The 15,840-nt window shown below is 46.4% G+C and overlaps 1 protein-coding gene across 1 annotated transcript; it reads left to right on the forward strand.

Moving 5' to 3' along the window:
* Positions 1-9,692: 9,692 nt before the first annotated feature.
* On the forward strand, positions 9,693-11,383 carry LOC140354343 (prostaglandin E2 receptor EP4 subtype-like). Its single transcript, XM_072439314.1, has 2 exons — positions 9,693-10,509; positions 11,051-11,383. Exons 1-2 carry the CDS (start codon positions 9,694-9,696, stop codon positions 11,381-11,383), a joined length of 1,149 nt encoding a protein of 382 aa, XP_072295415.1. The 5' UTR covers position 9,693.
* The last annotated feature ends 4,457 nt before the right edge of the window (positions 11,384-15,840 follow it).

Below are 15,840 nucleotides of genomic sequence, written 5' to 3' on the forward strand. Positions count from 1 at the left end.
AGACTTATAATTATATTGAATTAAGGTGAGAGCATCTAAAGTGTCTGTGCTGCTGCTGCTGCTGCTGCTGTGCTGCTGCTGCTGCTGCTGCTGCTGCTGTGCTGCTGCTGCTGCTGCTGCTGCTGCTGCTCACGAGACGTCTTAAAGCAAAGGTCGTCTTCACACTGTCTGGTGACGTATTAAAGAAGCACTATTGACCTAAAGACATGAGCACTGCAGAGCACCACCTGAGCACAAAGACATGAGCACTGCAGAGCACCACCTGAGCACAAAGACATGAGCACTGCAGAGCACCACCTGAGCACAAAGACATGAGCACTGCAGAGTACCAACTGAGCACAAAGACATGAGCACTGCAGAGCACCACCTGAGCATAAAGACATGAGCACTGCAGAGCACCACCTGAGCATAAAGACATGAGCACTGCAGAGCACCACCTGAGCACAAAGACATGAGCACTGCAGAGTATCACCTGAGCACAGAGTTAAGCGAACAAAGCTGACGGCCCACAGTCCCATTGGAAAACAGCTGCATCAAAGGCTAACATGGCCAACATGGCTAACTCTGGGACGAGCAGGTCGGATCACAGCCGACCCTTCTCACCCTGGACATGGACTATTTGAGCCACTCCCCTCAGGCAGGGTGCCACGCCCCTCAGACAGGACGCCACTCCCCTCAGGCAGGAGGCCACTCCCCTCAGGCAGGAGGCCACTCCCCTCAGACAGGAGGCCACTCCCCTCAGGCAGGAGGTTATGGTCCATCTGGACCAGAACTTCCCGCCACATGAACAGTTTATTTCCCTCTACAGCTGGACTCATGAATACTGCTTAAGCACTTTGCACTCACTGCACTGCTCACTTCTTAATGCACTACATATTTTATTTTATGTACATATCATGTCTATTTTTAACTTTACTTACCTATTTTTAAAATCCGGTACCTATTCATTGCCCATTGTTGTGTTGTTTGTGTTGCATCGAATCACCAGGACAAGTTCCTATGTTTGTGAATTTTGTTCATTGACATTGGTAATAAACCTTATTCTTATTGTGACACTGTCCAAACCCGAGTCTGGTTCTGTTCAGTCCTGTTCACTGTGGCTCAGACTGCAAAAGTGAACCATGAACTTGTGTGAGTAAATATTTACTCCTCACATCACTTTATTGATGGAAGACACAAGGCTGAGGTCCAACTGCTGAGGCCTGAGAAAGAGGAAGAAAGAATGTCACAAATCTCCTCCAAATGAACAGGATTACTTTTGTTAAATTGTGTGGCTGAAACTTTCCAACTGGATTTGTCACGTTCTCCAGTTGCATCCGGAGGAAATCACTCCATTAAGTCCAAAATTATGTGACTTTTTGATGTTGTTTCCTCATAAAAATCATACCATGCAATTCTTCAATAATGAGGTTCAATCATTTAAAATCATCAGTGATCTGCTCCAGAGCTAATCCTCTGTCATAGAAGCGTGTGGTGGCTCAGAAAGTCATGTCTTCTGTTAAACGCTAAAAATACATTTTATATAGTATTTTCACCCTCAAACATATTTTTGAAGGAGGAGATTCAAATTGTAAATTAATTTAACTATCTTGGTGTGACTTTGGACTCTACTTTACACTTTAAAATTGTAAATTTTACTATTCCTAATATTCCACAGGAACCAGAAGAACCAGGAAAAGAGGAGACGAAGACTCTGTGATTATTAAAGATCAAGGGGAGAATTCCTCTGGAGAACAAAGAAACTCTAACAAGGGACAGTGTCTCCAGATCGATCCAGGACCTCAGCAAAAGTCTTTTGAGAAAGACTTCCACCTGGATGTCCTTTTCCTCATTCTCTGGCACTTCAACAAGTCTCAGATTGTTTTGGCGGCGTCTGGACTTGTTTTGGATGAATTCGTCCTGATGAATTTGTCTTGGTCACATTGCGGCTGCATCATCCACGTCTCTTCTCGGGCTCCACCTTATCTAGTGCTAGAAGTGTTGCCATTACTTGTTCCAGTGTTATGTCTCTTGTGCCTGAGCTGTGGGGGCCCAAGACTACGAGACCTGCACAGACCAGCTCTCTGGAGCCAGTGAGCTGAATGCTAGATTTTCTTGTAAGTTACAATCCGTCAACTTCAGCTGTTGAATTCAAAAGCCAAATAGCCATTTTCAATACCATTTATTGTTGTGGGTTTCACAAAGTTGTTTATTCAACCAAGAAATGAGAAAGTTAGAAAAAGTTTTAAAATGACAGTCATTGGAACAGATTCATGTTTTTAGAACACAAACATATTCTTACCAACTTCAAACCAGTAAAAGTGACGCCTCATTTTAAAGACCAACACTTACATAAATAAGTTTATTTTACAACATTTACTGTTGTAAAGTTACTGTAATGGGTGTAAAAATAGTATAATAGTAACAATGATAAACATTAAATGATAATAATGATTTAAGAAAAGTAACTTGACAGTTGATATCGGCAGATTCTCCGAGTTCAAGTGTCAATAATGGTATTTGAACTGAAAAATCTGTTTGAGTTTAAACTGATCCTACAGACGCATGGAGTGCAGAAGCAGATGCATGGAGTGCAGAAGCAGACGCATGGAGTGCAGAAGCAGATGCATGGAGTGCAGAAGCAGATGCATGGAGTGCAGAAGCAGATGCATGGAGTGCAGAAGCAGACGCATGGAGTGCAGATGCATGGAGTGCAGAAGCAGACGCATGGAGTGCAGATGCATGGAGTGCAGAAGCAGACGCATGGAGTGCAGAAGCATGGAGTGCAGAAGCAGATGCATGGAGTGCAGAAGCAGACGCATGGAGTGCAGAAGCATGGAGTGCAGAAGCATGGAGTGCAGAAGCAGATGCATGGAGTGCAGAAGCAGACGCATGGAGTGCAGAAGCAGATGCATGGAGTGCAGAAGCATGGAGTGCAGAAGCATGGAGTGCAGAAGCAGACGCATGGAGTGCAGAAGCATGGAGTGCAGAAGCAGATGCATGGAGTGCAGAAGCAGACGCATGGAGTGCAGAAGCAGACGCATGGAGTGCAGAAGCATGGAGTGCAGAAGCATGGAGTGCAGAAGCAGACGCATGGAGTGCAGAAGCATGGAGTGCAGAAGCAGATGCATGGAGTGCAGAAGCAGACGCATGGAGTGCAGAAGCAGACGCATGGAGTGCAGGGAAGAAGACATTGGCAGTATTTGTAGATACATATCTTTCCCTGATGCTGATGCACAATATGCATAAACTGAGCTTTACATGACCAGAGTTTTATGAAATCCATTGTTCATCACAGACACATTCATGGTGAAGCAAGTATGTTAAAGTATATCACTTTTTTCATGATATTTATGTCTTCTAAACAGAAACATGTACAAGAGGATGTTTAGTGTCAGTAGATTGCTCACAGAAGCACAATATCAGAACAATCAAACTAAAGGTTGAGACTTTAGCTCAAATGCCAGGTTTACACACTCAAATATTTCTAACATGGTTTGGTATCAGTCCTAACTCTTACCGTGTTAGCGGGCTAATGCTAAAGGATATGAGACAAATAGAGTGGACTGGCTCTAGAGTCCCTCATATCTTGCTGGACGAGCTAATGCTAACACTGACTGAGCGTCTAAAGCCACATCTACTTCTAGAGACAATGGAAAGTCCCAGAGGGCTGTTCTGGGGCTAGTTGAAGCTAGTTGAAGCTAGTTGAAGCTAGTTAGCATATGGGAGCAAAGGGACCAGGGTTCCACCAAGAGCTTAGTTTCTCCCTTAAAGGTGCACTATGTCAATTTAAAGGTGCACTATGTCACTTTAATTGTGCAGAGTCCACCACCTGCTTATCTCCATTAAGATTATAATACTTTGCCGTGGAGACACCCCCAGTCCAAGTTACAGGTCAGATCTGTGAAGAGGAAACAGATGAGTTTTGTGGCCTGCCCTCTCCTGTCTTGCTCTCCTGTCTCGCTCTCCCGTCTCTTGCACCCGTCTCCCTCTCCTGTCTCGCTCTCCTGTCTCGCTCTCCTGTCTCCCTCTCCTGTCTCTCTCTCCCGTCTCCCTCTCCTGTCTCACTCTCCCGTCTCTTGCACCCGTCTCCCTCTCCTGTCTCACTCTCCCGTCTCTTGCACCCGTCTCCCTCTCCTGTCTCGCTCTCCCGTCTCTTGCACCCGTCTCCCTCTCCTGTCTCGCTCTCCTGTCTCGCTCTCCTGTCTCCCTCTCCTGTCTCTCTCTCCCGTCTCCCTCTCCTGTCTCACTCTCCCGTCTCTTGCACCCGTCTCCCTCTCCTGTCTCGCTCTCCCGTCTCTTGCACCCGTCTCCCTCTCCTGTCTCACTCTCCTCTGCAGTGTTGACATCGCAGTGACAAAAGTGATGTCCTGGTGCTGAACCTGGAGTCCAAGTCTGAGCCTGGGACTTTTACAAACTCTTCACTGTTTGGATTAAGAAAAGACAGAATGAAAATATTTATATTATATATACTATTAAATATATACATTACATGTATATATTTTTTTAATTTACTTTAAAATTTTCTTTGGTTCTGTTACTTTTAATATTTCTCAAGTCGAAGTAAAAAGTAGTGACACAAAGGATCAAAGAGTATTGACTATGTTCCAACATAAAATATAATTTGGAATTAACATGTTGGACAGTGAAAACCTGCAAAAATGTGAACGTGAAAAACAGGATACAGGATACAGCAGCAGCAGCACCAGCAGCGACAGCACCAGCAGCAGCAGCAGCAGCACCAGCAGCGACAGCACCAGCAGCGACAGCACCAGCAGCAGCAGCAGCAGCAACAGCAGCAGCAGCAGCAGCAACAGCAGCTGCAGCAGCAGCAGCAGCAGCAGCAGCAGCAGCAGCAGCAGCAGCAACAGCAGCAGCAGCAGCAGCAACAGCAGCAGCAGCAGCAGCAGCAGCAGCAGCAGCAGCAGCAGCAACAGCAGCAGCAGCAGCAGCAACAGCAGCAGCAGCAGCAGCAGCAGCAGCAGCAGCAGCAGCAGCAGCAACAGCAGCTGCAGCAGCAGCAGCAGCAACAGCAGCAGCAGCAGCAGCAGCAGCAGCAGCAGCAACAGCAGCTGCAGCAGCAGCAGCAGCAACAGCAGCAGCAGCAGCAGCAGCAGCAGCAGCAGCAGCAGTCACATGTGTGACTGAGCTCTGGGCCCCAGGGCCCAGGACCTGATGCCACTGTAGTGCTTTACCATCATAAACATAACCCAATAAGGAGCGGCTTTATGGAGCTGAGCGTATGAGGCTTATTTACAGATCTACAGTTCTGTTCACACTGTCCTCTGTCCTCTGCTCATGTCCTGTCCAAGCACAACACAAACTCAGCTTTTACTGTCTGTGATACAGTTTGTCCTGAAAGAATTCACTTGGCACCACTTCTCTGGTCTTGGCTTTACATAGTCAAATAAACACATTTCTATACAAAAAGATACATTTTGAGCTGGTTTTATTCACTATTCTAGAGTGTTCTAGAGCTGTGATGCAAGGCAGGAGACTCTGGATGTCTGTGTCAGGAGAAGTTAATATACTGCACCATCAGTCCGGGACCTTACACTTTGAATACATTGCACTAGTATTGTCTGTATTGGCTATTCAAGTCTGACTCTGCTTCCACACAGAAGTTTAACTGGGAGACAAGCTGAGATACAATAAGAGGGGAAACTTTAGAGAAGAACAAATTCAGTTGGAGTTGGATGACGCTCATCATAAACTTATTAGGCCCGAGCGCCACAAGCTGGCGAGAGGCCTATTAGTTCCGTAAAGCTGTGCAAAGCATGGCTACGAAATCGAGGCCCACTTCCAAACACTCACTAACGTTAGTGAGTGTTTGGAAGTGGACGAGCATGAGTGGAGACTCATGCTCGCCCCGTGCATACTAATTAGTATTAGGAAAATGGAACATTACCGTTGTAAACGGGAAAAGCCTGTGCAAAAGTGCGCACTAAACGAGCGCTTTACATGTAAAGCACTGTACCAATGTACCAAAAATGCATTGAGAAATAGGAAAGGAACAAAAAAAATCGGATCGTAGAATCATGAAATTTGGTGCAGAGGTAGATGGTGACAAGAGAAGTGAAAAATATTATTACGGCAACGCCGTCTGCCCAACCAAATGTCGGCCATATTGGTTCAAAAATGACTTGGGAGTGTTTCCAAATGTCTACTTTTACAAACTCCTCCCAGGGCGTTGGCCCTAAAGAGCTGAAATTTGGTGAAAATGGTGCTGAGAAGTGGGACATCAAAAGTTATTCAAATTACATTGATACCTGTCACGGTCTCTGAGCGGCGAAGCCGCAAACTGTAGCAAGAATATCAGAAATCTCCCAAATGTAACATTTCTGCCGTTTGTGGAGATAAAGTCCGAATTGTGTCAAATTAGAATCAGTTGTTAAACTCTTTGCCCTAAACCTACTTGAAGTGAAATAAATTAATTTGACGCGACAGCGCCCCCTACAGATTTTATATGGAAGGTAAAATGTTTAGTTTTGCAAAATTTTACGAAAATGTACACAAAATTCCATTTTGGCATCCCCATCAAAAAAGTCAAAGAGACCCATGTCATAATTGTTACGGCTTTGCCGGCTTTGACAGAAACCTCCCATGTTATTCCAATGGGGAAATCGCCAGATCTCTGAAATTTGAACATGCTTATACTTCATATTTTTATAAACTCCTCCTGGGGCGTTAGCCCTATTAACCTGACATTTGGTGAGACTCATCTTCAGGGGTGGACCATCAAAAGGTATGGCGTGGCGAGGGCCGACCCTTGCCGCTTGCGGCTATATTTATTATTATTTTCAATATTTTCAAAAAGAATGTTCCTAAAACAAACAACAGAAAACACAACATGACCAGAGAGTGATCTAATACATCCATTGATTGTGTCCTTGGAAGGGGCCTTGAGGCCCAAATGTAGACCGGTAGTTCCAAACTCAAATAGAATGGGCAATGTCAAAAATAGTCTGCAGCTCTTTGTTATCCATAGTTTCTCCAACAGTTAGTGTGACATGGTGTTACATGGATGCACAATTATTTTCCCATTCTTCATCAATCAAAACAAAAATACCCTATCTTTCCCATTAATGTATCTATTTATTTACCATTGGATTGATTGTATTGATTTGCCATTATGAATGTTTCAATTGGCTTTAAACTCTCTGGTCAACACAAAACAAACACAGGAACTACAGAAACAGAAAACAGAAGAATGGATGCCATAGAAAACCGAAGCCAAAACCTGATCATGTACAGGCAAAACCATTCTTAATGAAGGTTCTGTTTGTTAGGTGCACACAGTGTACTTCCAGTCATGTCTCCTCTGAGTGTTCTGGGACCAGAGCTGCTGACGTCACAGACACAAACTGAAGAGCTCTCAAGTGGATGATCTCATGCTCCAGCACCATCTGAAACGTGCCAGGCACTTTTTCCAACCTTTTGCAATCATAAAAAATAACATTGAGGTGTTTGTTTTGTTCAAGAGACAATTGTCACTATGTGTTACAAATGTTATGTAGAAATGTAAGGTTTTTCTGGCATTTGCTCCACAGGAAAAGGGTTCAATTTTAAGTGAATCAGTTCAATGAAATGACACATTTGGCCTGTATTTGTCAGATGAATAAAGTTGTAAATCTCTCTCAGAGGAAAAGATTTGGTTGGTTATGTAGCTCGCAATGTGTTGTGCTGTTGTCAGGGGCAATTCTAGACTTCCAAGTTTAGGGGAGCTGTACGGTAGTGTAGCATTGAGTGGCTTCAAATGGCATAGGAAGACTCAGAGGTCAAAATGAAGTATCCTAAAAAGTGAATCTTACTTTATTTCGTTTTATGCGACTTCCAACACCAAACACAAAAATCTCTCCACTGAGGCACCCACCTGCCTTCTATCATGCCCCCGCCCCCTCCACACAGCTGGAACCACATTAAACAGAGCCACACCCACACGGCACACCTGACACGGCCCAAACCAAGGAAATGGCCACCTCCAGGCAAGACACAAAGTAGTCACACATAAGGGACAATTGGAGTGGACACCTCACTGCAGGTCTCCAGTCTTTATGGGGGGAGGAAGAGCGTTCCAAAGTTTGGGGCCGACTACAGAAAAGGCCCTGTCACCTCGGTTTCTGAGTCTCGTTGGAATTGGCCCTCAGACCTCAGCGAGTACACAAGAGTGTAGGGAACAATTTGAGGAGCCAGTGCAGTGAGCATAAAATAGGTGTAATATGTTCTCTACGATGTGTGCCAGTTAAAAGACGTGCTGCAGAGTTTTGAACTAGGCGTGACAGGTTAGCTTGTTAGCTTGGCTGATCCCAGTGTGCAGTGCATTACAGAAGTCAAGACGTGTAGAAAAAAGCACGGATCACCAGCTCCAGGTCGCTAAAAGATAAAACCAATTTGAGTCTAGATAAAAGCGGAAGGTGATAAAATTGGATTTAACCACAGCATTTATCTGAGTGTCAAGCTTAAAATCTCCATCAATGATGGAGCCAATTTTGGTGGCTGTAGACTTGATGTAGGGCTGGAGAGACCCCAAGTCTAAATTAAAATCAACTGCTTTCTAAGGCTTAAAAACAACAATTTCCGTTATTTACTCATTAAAGTTTAGGAAATTCATTGCCAACTAAGCCTTGACATCATTTGAACATTTCAGAAGAGGCGCCATGGAACCATTTTTATTGCCAGATGGACTTGCATCTTCCACATACAAGTAATATGATTTTTTATTAAAAACAAATTGACAAAAAGAAAGGAGGTAGGGGGGCTGTGAAGAAAAGCTGTCAAGGACAAGGACAAGCTCTCCCAGCTCAACGTGCCTGACTCCACCTGCAGGTGGAGCACTGACTTCCTGATGGATCTGAGGCACAGGAGCTCCACAGGGCTGTGTACTTTCTCCCCTGCTCTTCTCCCTGTACACAAACTGCTGCACTTCCAGCCACGACTCCGTAAGACTAATTTAGTTTGCGAAGGACACCACCCTCATCGGGCTCATCTCGGACGGGATTGAGTCTGTCTACAGGAGGTGGAGCGGCTGGTGTCCTGGTGCAGCAGTAACAACCTGGTCCTACACTTCAGATAATATTCTGCAATCACTAGTGTCATATACTGTATATGTCTGGGGCCCCTCAGTCTGCTCTCAGTAGGCGGGCATCTCACTCTGCGGGCCCCTCAGTGTGCAGGTTCCAGGCTGTGAGTTCATGAGCTGCTCTGTACAGCTCTCTCTAAACAGAGTTAGGATGATGGATGAGACGAGCCGCACTGACGTCCACAAACTGCTGAGGAATGTTCATCTGGGTGAATCTTACGCAAACGCACGGACACACACACACACACACACACACACACACAGGTAATGCATATGTCAAATACCTGCCAATACAGCCAATGAAATGTGAAAATTAGCCAACTCAACGTTTCATTTCTGGAGTCCGGTCTAATATCTGATCATCAAACACATGTCAGAATGAACTTTCATATGTCAGAAGATCATAGGCTGAAGATGTAGCTTCAGATGCGTGGGAAAAGTCTTTGTGAACCATGTTTGACCCTCTCCCTCTCCCTGGAGACCCCCGCCTGCAGTCTGAGCTCTGACAGGGCGTGGTGAGGGCAGTTCTTCAGACTTGGAGAGGAGTCTCTGTCTCAGTCCTTCTGCTCTCCGCGGACGCTCCAGAACACATTCAACTTGGGGCCCCACAGCGGACCTGGGACTTAACTGATGTCATGCTTTTATCAGGAACCATAAACTTTACGCACGAGCTGGAGCCCAACAGCACGCACGTGGTGGCGTCCGTGCCGCGCGGGGCCGGGCGCGTGCTGCTGCCCGGGCTCATGTTCGTGGTGGGCGCCGTGGGAAACATCGTGGCCATCGCGGTCCTGTCCGTGTCGCAGCGGGAGCGGAAGTCCTCCGCCTTCTACACGCTTGTGTGCGGGCTCGCGGTCACGGACCTTCTGGGCACTTGTTTGGCCAGTCCCATCACCATAGCAACGTACCTGGACGCACACGTGCTGCAGGACAAGCGCGTGTGTGCGTTCCACTCCTTTCTGCTCTTGTTCTTCAGCCTGGCCGGGCTCAGTGTCATCTGTGCCATGGCTGCGGAGCGTTACGCCGCCATCTGCTGCGCCTTCACTTACCGCCGCTGTTGCGTGGGACGCACCTTTGCACAAAGGCTCCTCGTGGGCATCTACCTGAGCCACGCACTCTTCTGCAGCCTTCCCGCCATGGGAGTGGCGCGCAGTGAGCTGCAGCGCACGAGCACGTGGTGTTTTATTGAATGGCGCGCGTGGGCGCCCGTGGCCCGCGCGTACACGGTGCTGTATGGCGGCACGAGCCTCCTGCTCATCCTCGTGACCATCGTCCTGAACCTGGCTGTGTGCGGGGCTCTGCTGCTCATGCGCAGGAGAACTGTCACGCGCCCGCTGACCAGAGCCAGTGTCCGTGAGCGCTGGACCGCACTGTCCACCGCGGCGGAGACGCAGATGATCGCGGTGCTCGTGACGACCTCCGCGGTGGTGCTCACGTGCTCCGCGCCACTCGTGGTAAGAGAGATTGTACCAGGCCAAGTTCTTTATTATGTACTTATCCTATACTTATCCTATACTTATCCTATACTTATCCTTTACTTATCTTTTACTTATCCTATACTTATACTTATCCTATAGTGACTCTGAAGTCTTCTTTAAAGGCGTTATGGATGATTTTTCGGCGATTTGAGAACTCAGGTGGAAGTGCACATGCCACTCCCCCGTGCGGACTGATACAACACACATGTGCGTTTGTTTATTAGCGCGACGGATCTCATCGCATCTCTCGTCTCCCGTAGATTTCCATCTCCTCTGAGTCAGCTCTTTCTCCGTCTTCATTTTGTCCCGTACACTGAGGGAACTATATTATGATAGATCAATGCGCTTAGACACTCGGAAATGTGGGACGAGCCACACGCGGCTGCAGGTGAGCGGTAGGTGCAGGTGAGCGGTCCAGGGACACTGGAGGCGGGGCGCTTTGCAACCAGCATAGTTTGCATACAGGAAGGGGCGGGGCAGGTTCAGGTTGACGCTGATGCACTTTGTCTCTCGTCAGGTGCGTGTGTTTGCAAACTGCTTCATGCTACAGGACGACCCGGCTGCTGACCTGGCCGCCATCCGCATCGCCGCAGTCAATCCCATCCTGGACCCGTGGATCTACATCCTGCTGCGACGGTCATTGTTCCGCCGCTTACGCAGCGCGTCGCAGAGGAGACGCAGCGGTGCGCGCACAAGCCTCTCGCCATCGCCTCAGACCAACATGTTCTACCCCAACCTCACGAGGGACAGTCACGTGATCACACAGCTCATGTGGAGCGCCAACGTCATCACGCAGCTGCCCACGGCCGTCAAACTGTCCATGCAGACAAAAGGACCCGCACGGACATAACATGCCGAGGACGCACAGGGTTAATACACTGAGTGCTCATAAAAGCCGTCTCTCACCTGTGACTGGGACGACATGAGGACAGTAAACTGTGTGTCTCATTTGTGACTGGGACGACATGAGGACAGTAAACTGTGTGTCTCACCTGTGTCTGGGACGACATGAGGACAGTAAACTGTGTGTCTCACCTGTGTCTAGGACGACATGAGGACAGTAAACTGTGTGTCTCATTTGTGACTGGGACGACATGAGGACAGTAAACTGTGTGTCTCATTTGTGACTGGGACGACATGAGGACAGTAAACTGTGTGTCTCATTTGTGACTGGGACGACATGAGGACAGTAAACTGTGTGTCTCATTTGTGACTGGGACGACATGAGGACAGTAAACTGTGTGTCTCACCTGTGACTGGGACGACATGAGGACAGTAAACTGTGTGTCTCACCTGTGTCTGGGACGACATGAGGACAGTAAACTGTGTGTCTCATTTGTGACTGGGACGACATGAGGACAGTAAACTGTGTGTCTCATTTGTGACTGGGACGACATGAGGACAGTAAACTGTGTGTCTCACCTGTGTCTGGGACGACATGAGGACAGTAAACTGTGTGTCTCATTTGTGACTGGGACGACATGAGGACAGTAAACTGTGTGTCTCACCTGTGTCTGGGACGACATGAGGACAGTAAACTGTGTGTCTCATTTGTGACTGGGACGACATGAGGACAGTAAACTGTGTGTCTCACCTGTGTCTGGGACAACATGAGGACAGTAAACTGTGTGTCTCATTTGTGACTGGGACGACATGAGGACAGTAAACTGTGTGTCTCACCTGTGTCTGGGACGACATGAGGACAGTAAACTGTGTCTGGGACGACATGAGGACAGTAAACTGTGTGTCTCACCTGTGTCTGGGACGACATGAGGACAGTAAACTGTGTGTCTCATTTGTGACTGGGACGACATGAGGACAGTAAACTGTGTGTCTCACCTGTGTCTGGGACGACATGAGGACAGTAAACTGTGTGTCTCACCTGTGTCTGGGACGACATGAGGACAGTAAACTGTGTGTCTCATTTGTGACTGGGACGACATGAGGACAGTAAACTGTGTGTCTCATTTGTGACTGGGACGACATGAGGACAGTAAACTGTGTGTCTCACCTGTGTCTGGGACGACATGAGGACAGTAAACTGTGTGTCTCATTTGTGACTGGGACGACATGAGGACAGTAAACTGTGTGTCTCATTTGTGACTGGGACGACATGAGGACAGTAAACTGTGTGTCTCATTTGTGACTGGGACGACATGAGGACAGTAAACTGTGTGTCTCACCTGTGTCTGGGACGACATGAGGACAGTAAACTGTGTGTCTCATTTGTGACTGGGACGACATGAGGACAGTAAACTGTGTGTCTCACCTGTGTCTGGGACAACATGAGGACAGTAAACTGTGTGTCTCATTTGTGACTGGGACGACATGAGGACAGTAAACTGTGTGTCTCACCTGTGTCTGGGACGACATGAGGACAGTAAACTGTGTCTGGGACGACATGAGGACAGTAAACTGTGTCTGGGACGACATGAGGACAGTAAACTGTGTCTTTCACCTGTGTCTGGGACGACATGAGGACAGTAAACTGTGTGTCTCACCTGTGACTGGGACGACCTGAGGACAGTAAACTGTGTCTCTCACCTGTGTCTGGGACGACCTGAGGACAGTAAACTGTGTGTCTCACCTGTGTCTGGGACGACCTGAGGACAGTAAACTGTGTGTCTCACCTGTGTCTGGGACGACCTGAGGACAGTAAACTGTGTGTCTCACCTGTGTCTGGGACGACCTGAGGACAGTAAACTGTGTGTCTCACCTGTGTCTGGGACGACATGAGGACAGTAAACTGTGTGTCTCACCTGTGTCTGGGACGACATGAGGACAGTAAACTGTGTGTCTCACCTGTGTCTGGGACGACATGAGGACAGTAAACTGTGTGTCTCACCTGTGTGAGAGAGACAAGAGACAGTTTTGCATAACAAAATGGGACATGGAGTGTCCAGAACCACATGGTTAGAGACATGTCTGTTCCTCGTTCTTGTTCCATGTAGAAAAGATTCAGTTCATCTGAACTATGAAAACTACACTATAACTTACATCAGCCTGTGATGATCACGATCCGATTGTAAACTGACTTTCACTCCCTCCTCACCGAGTACCTGATTAGCATCAGAACGCCCGGGGCGTCTCCCGCTCCAGGGTTTCAAGACACTATTATATATGACCGGGCGGTTCAATCTTAACCCTTCATGTTTGTTTAAGGGCGGAGTCTCTTTTTTAACAAAAATAGCCTCTTTAACTCTTTCAAACCATCTTTTCTCCTGCTCAGAATCTTCTCCTCACTGTCTTTGATAGAGTGGTTTGCACGGCGCTCTGGGGTCCTGTATTTGCATGTCTTCTGTGCTGATCAACTACAAACCACTCTGTCGAAGACAGTGAGGGGAAGATTCTGAGCAGGGCAGGTCCTACTCCGAGATGGAGCCCCCACTACATAATATAACTACATAATATAATGTACATAATATAACTACATATATAATGTACATAATATAGTTATATTATGTACATTATATTATGTAGTTACATAATATAATGTACATAATATAACTACATAATATAACTACATAATATAATGTACATAATACAGCTACATAATATAATGTACATAATATAACTACATAATATAATGTACATAATACAGCTACATAATATAATGTACATAATATAACTACATAATATAATGTACATAATATAGCTACATAATATAATGTACATAATATAACTGCATAATATAACAACATAATATATGTGGTCGTGTGGTTTCTTAAAGGTGTTGTGGTGGTTGTGGAGCAGCAGAACTCGCTTGAAACAGGCTTCTGTATTTTAAAATATGTTTATTCACAGAAACAGCATCAATCAAACGCTCAGATCTGGAGTCATCTCGATATAATGTTACACCAGTTTATAAAGTTAGTCCCGCCTCCTCACAAAAGGCAGATCCTCTTTTAGTGCTGACCAGCTCCTCAAGTCCAAGTAAAGCAGTAAAACAATAAAGCAGCAAACAAAGTTCTGTCCTCTGCAGACACCTCAGACGTCAAACTAACTCTGGTATCCACATGTACATGAACAGAATGCATGCTGGTAATGTCAATTCAATTCAATTAAATCTATTTTTGTAACGCCGGAGGGTGACAGTGAAAAGCAAATAAACAATGTTCATAGGGACTTGGCCATGTCCCAGAGTCCTCTGTCCTTAGCCCCTCCCCTCTGTCCTTAGCCCCTCCCCTCTGTCCTTAGACCCTCCCTCTGTCCTTAGCCCCTCCCTCTGTCCTTAGACCCTCCCTCTGTCCTTAGCCCCTCCCTCTGTCCTTAGACCCTCCTTCTCGGCCAGGAAAAACTATAAAACCTTGTTGGGAAAAAGTATAAACCTGGAGGAGTTCCAGAGTGAAGGAGGATCTGAGCGAGGCGTCCAGGAGCATTCACATGTGATGAACTGGGTCAGTATCTGGTCAACCCGAGGTCTCAAGTGGCAGAGACTTCTAGGAGGTTCCAAATAGATTCCACTTTTATGATCACCAGTCACTGCATTTATGCATCAGAGCAAAGTAATAAAGATTCAGAAACATTTGGTGATTAGAAGTCACAATAAAGACTGTTTCTACAAGAACATGAGGAACAATAGAACATGGACTATTTCAGCACTTACCTGTTTTATAACAGAGAATAGCACATCATATTATATATTATATGTTATAACATATTATGAGTAATACTGTAGTGACAAGTTAAAATTGAGATGACAGTAAAGCATGTATTATGTATTATAGAGTAATAACCTGCAATGCTTATGGTGGATGTGATGAGTAAGATTCACACAGGGTTAGGGTTAGTGCTAAGACCATTTTAAGACATATTGTCCATTGAGAATGACCAAAAGCGGTGATAAAAATGCTAATGCATTGAAATATGGCTAAAGCTAATGCCTAAAACATTTGTATATTGTTCATTAAGCTGTAAACTCTTGTATTTAGAGATGAACCAGCCCTGTCTGTCACACGTATGACAGGTGCAGCTGACAGGGCCTTTCTGAGGGGTTTGAATGTTCTCCCTGTGTCTGTGTAGGTTTCCTCCGAGTGCCTGTTTCCCCGCCCACTAAAAACATGTACAATAGGCTCCTCCTCTCTGGGGCCAGGGCTCCTCCTCTCTGGGGTCAGGGCTCCTCCTCTCTGGGGTCAGGGCTCCTCCTCTCTGGGGCCAGGGCTATTCTTCTGTCTCTCTCTCTCATAGTTGAGCCATGACCCATGACCTCGCTCCAAAGCTGAGGTCGAGGAACAGTAGGTGCTCCTCATCTTGTTGAACACGATTAAATCATGTCCATAAATGTTCCATAAAAACACAGTCAGAAAA

This window comes from Eucyclogobius newberryi, unplaced genomic scaffold (assembly GCF_026437365.1).
Source record: "Eucyclogobius newberryi isolate DKJ021-1_F unplaced genomic scaffold, fEucNew1.0.hap1 SCAF_9, whole genome shotgun sequence".
Taxonomy (NCBI): domain Eukaryota; kingdom Metazoa; phylum Chordata; class Actinopteri; order Gobiiformes; family Gobiidae; genus Eucyclogobius; species Eucyclogobius newberryi.

Bases quoted from the DNA above. Each gene is read 5' to 3' on its own strand.
- LOC140354343 (XM_072439314.1), top strand. From the start codon at position 9,694: ATGCTTTTATCAGGAACCATAAACTTTACGCACGAGCTGGAGCCCAAC. The intron at 10,510-11,050 runs GTAAGAGAGATT...GTCTCTCGTCAG, and splicing joins CGTGCTCCGCGCCACTCGTG to GTGCGTGTGTTTGCAAACTG.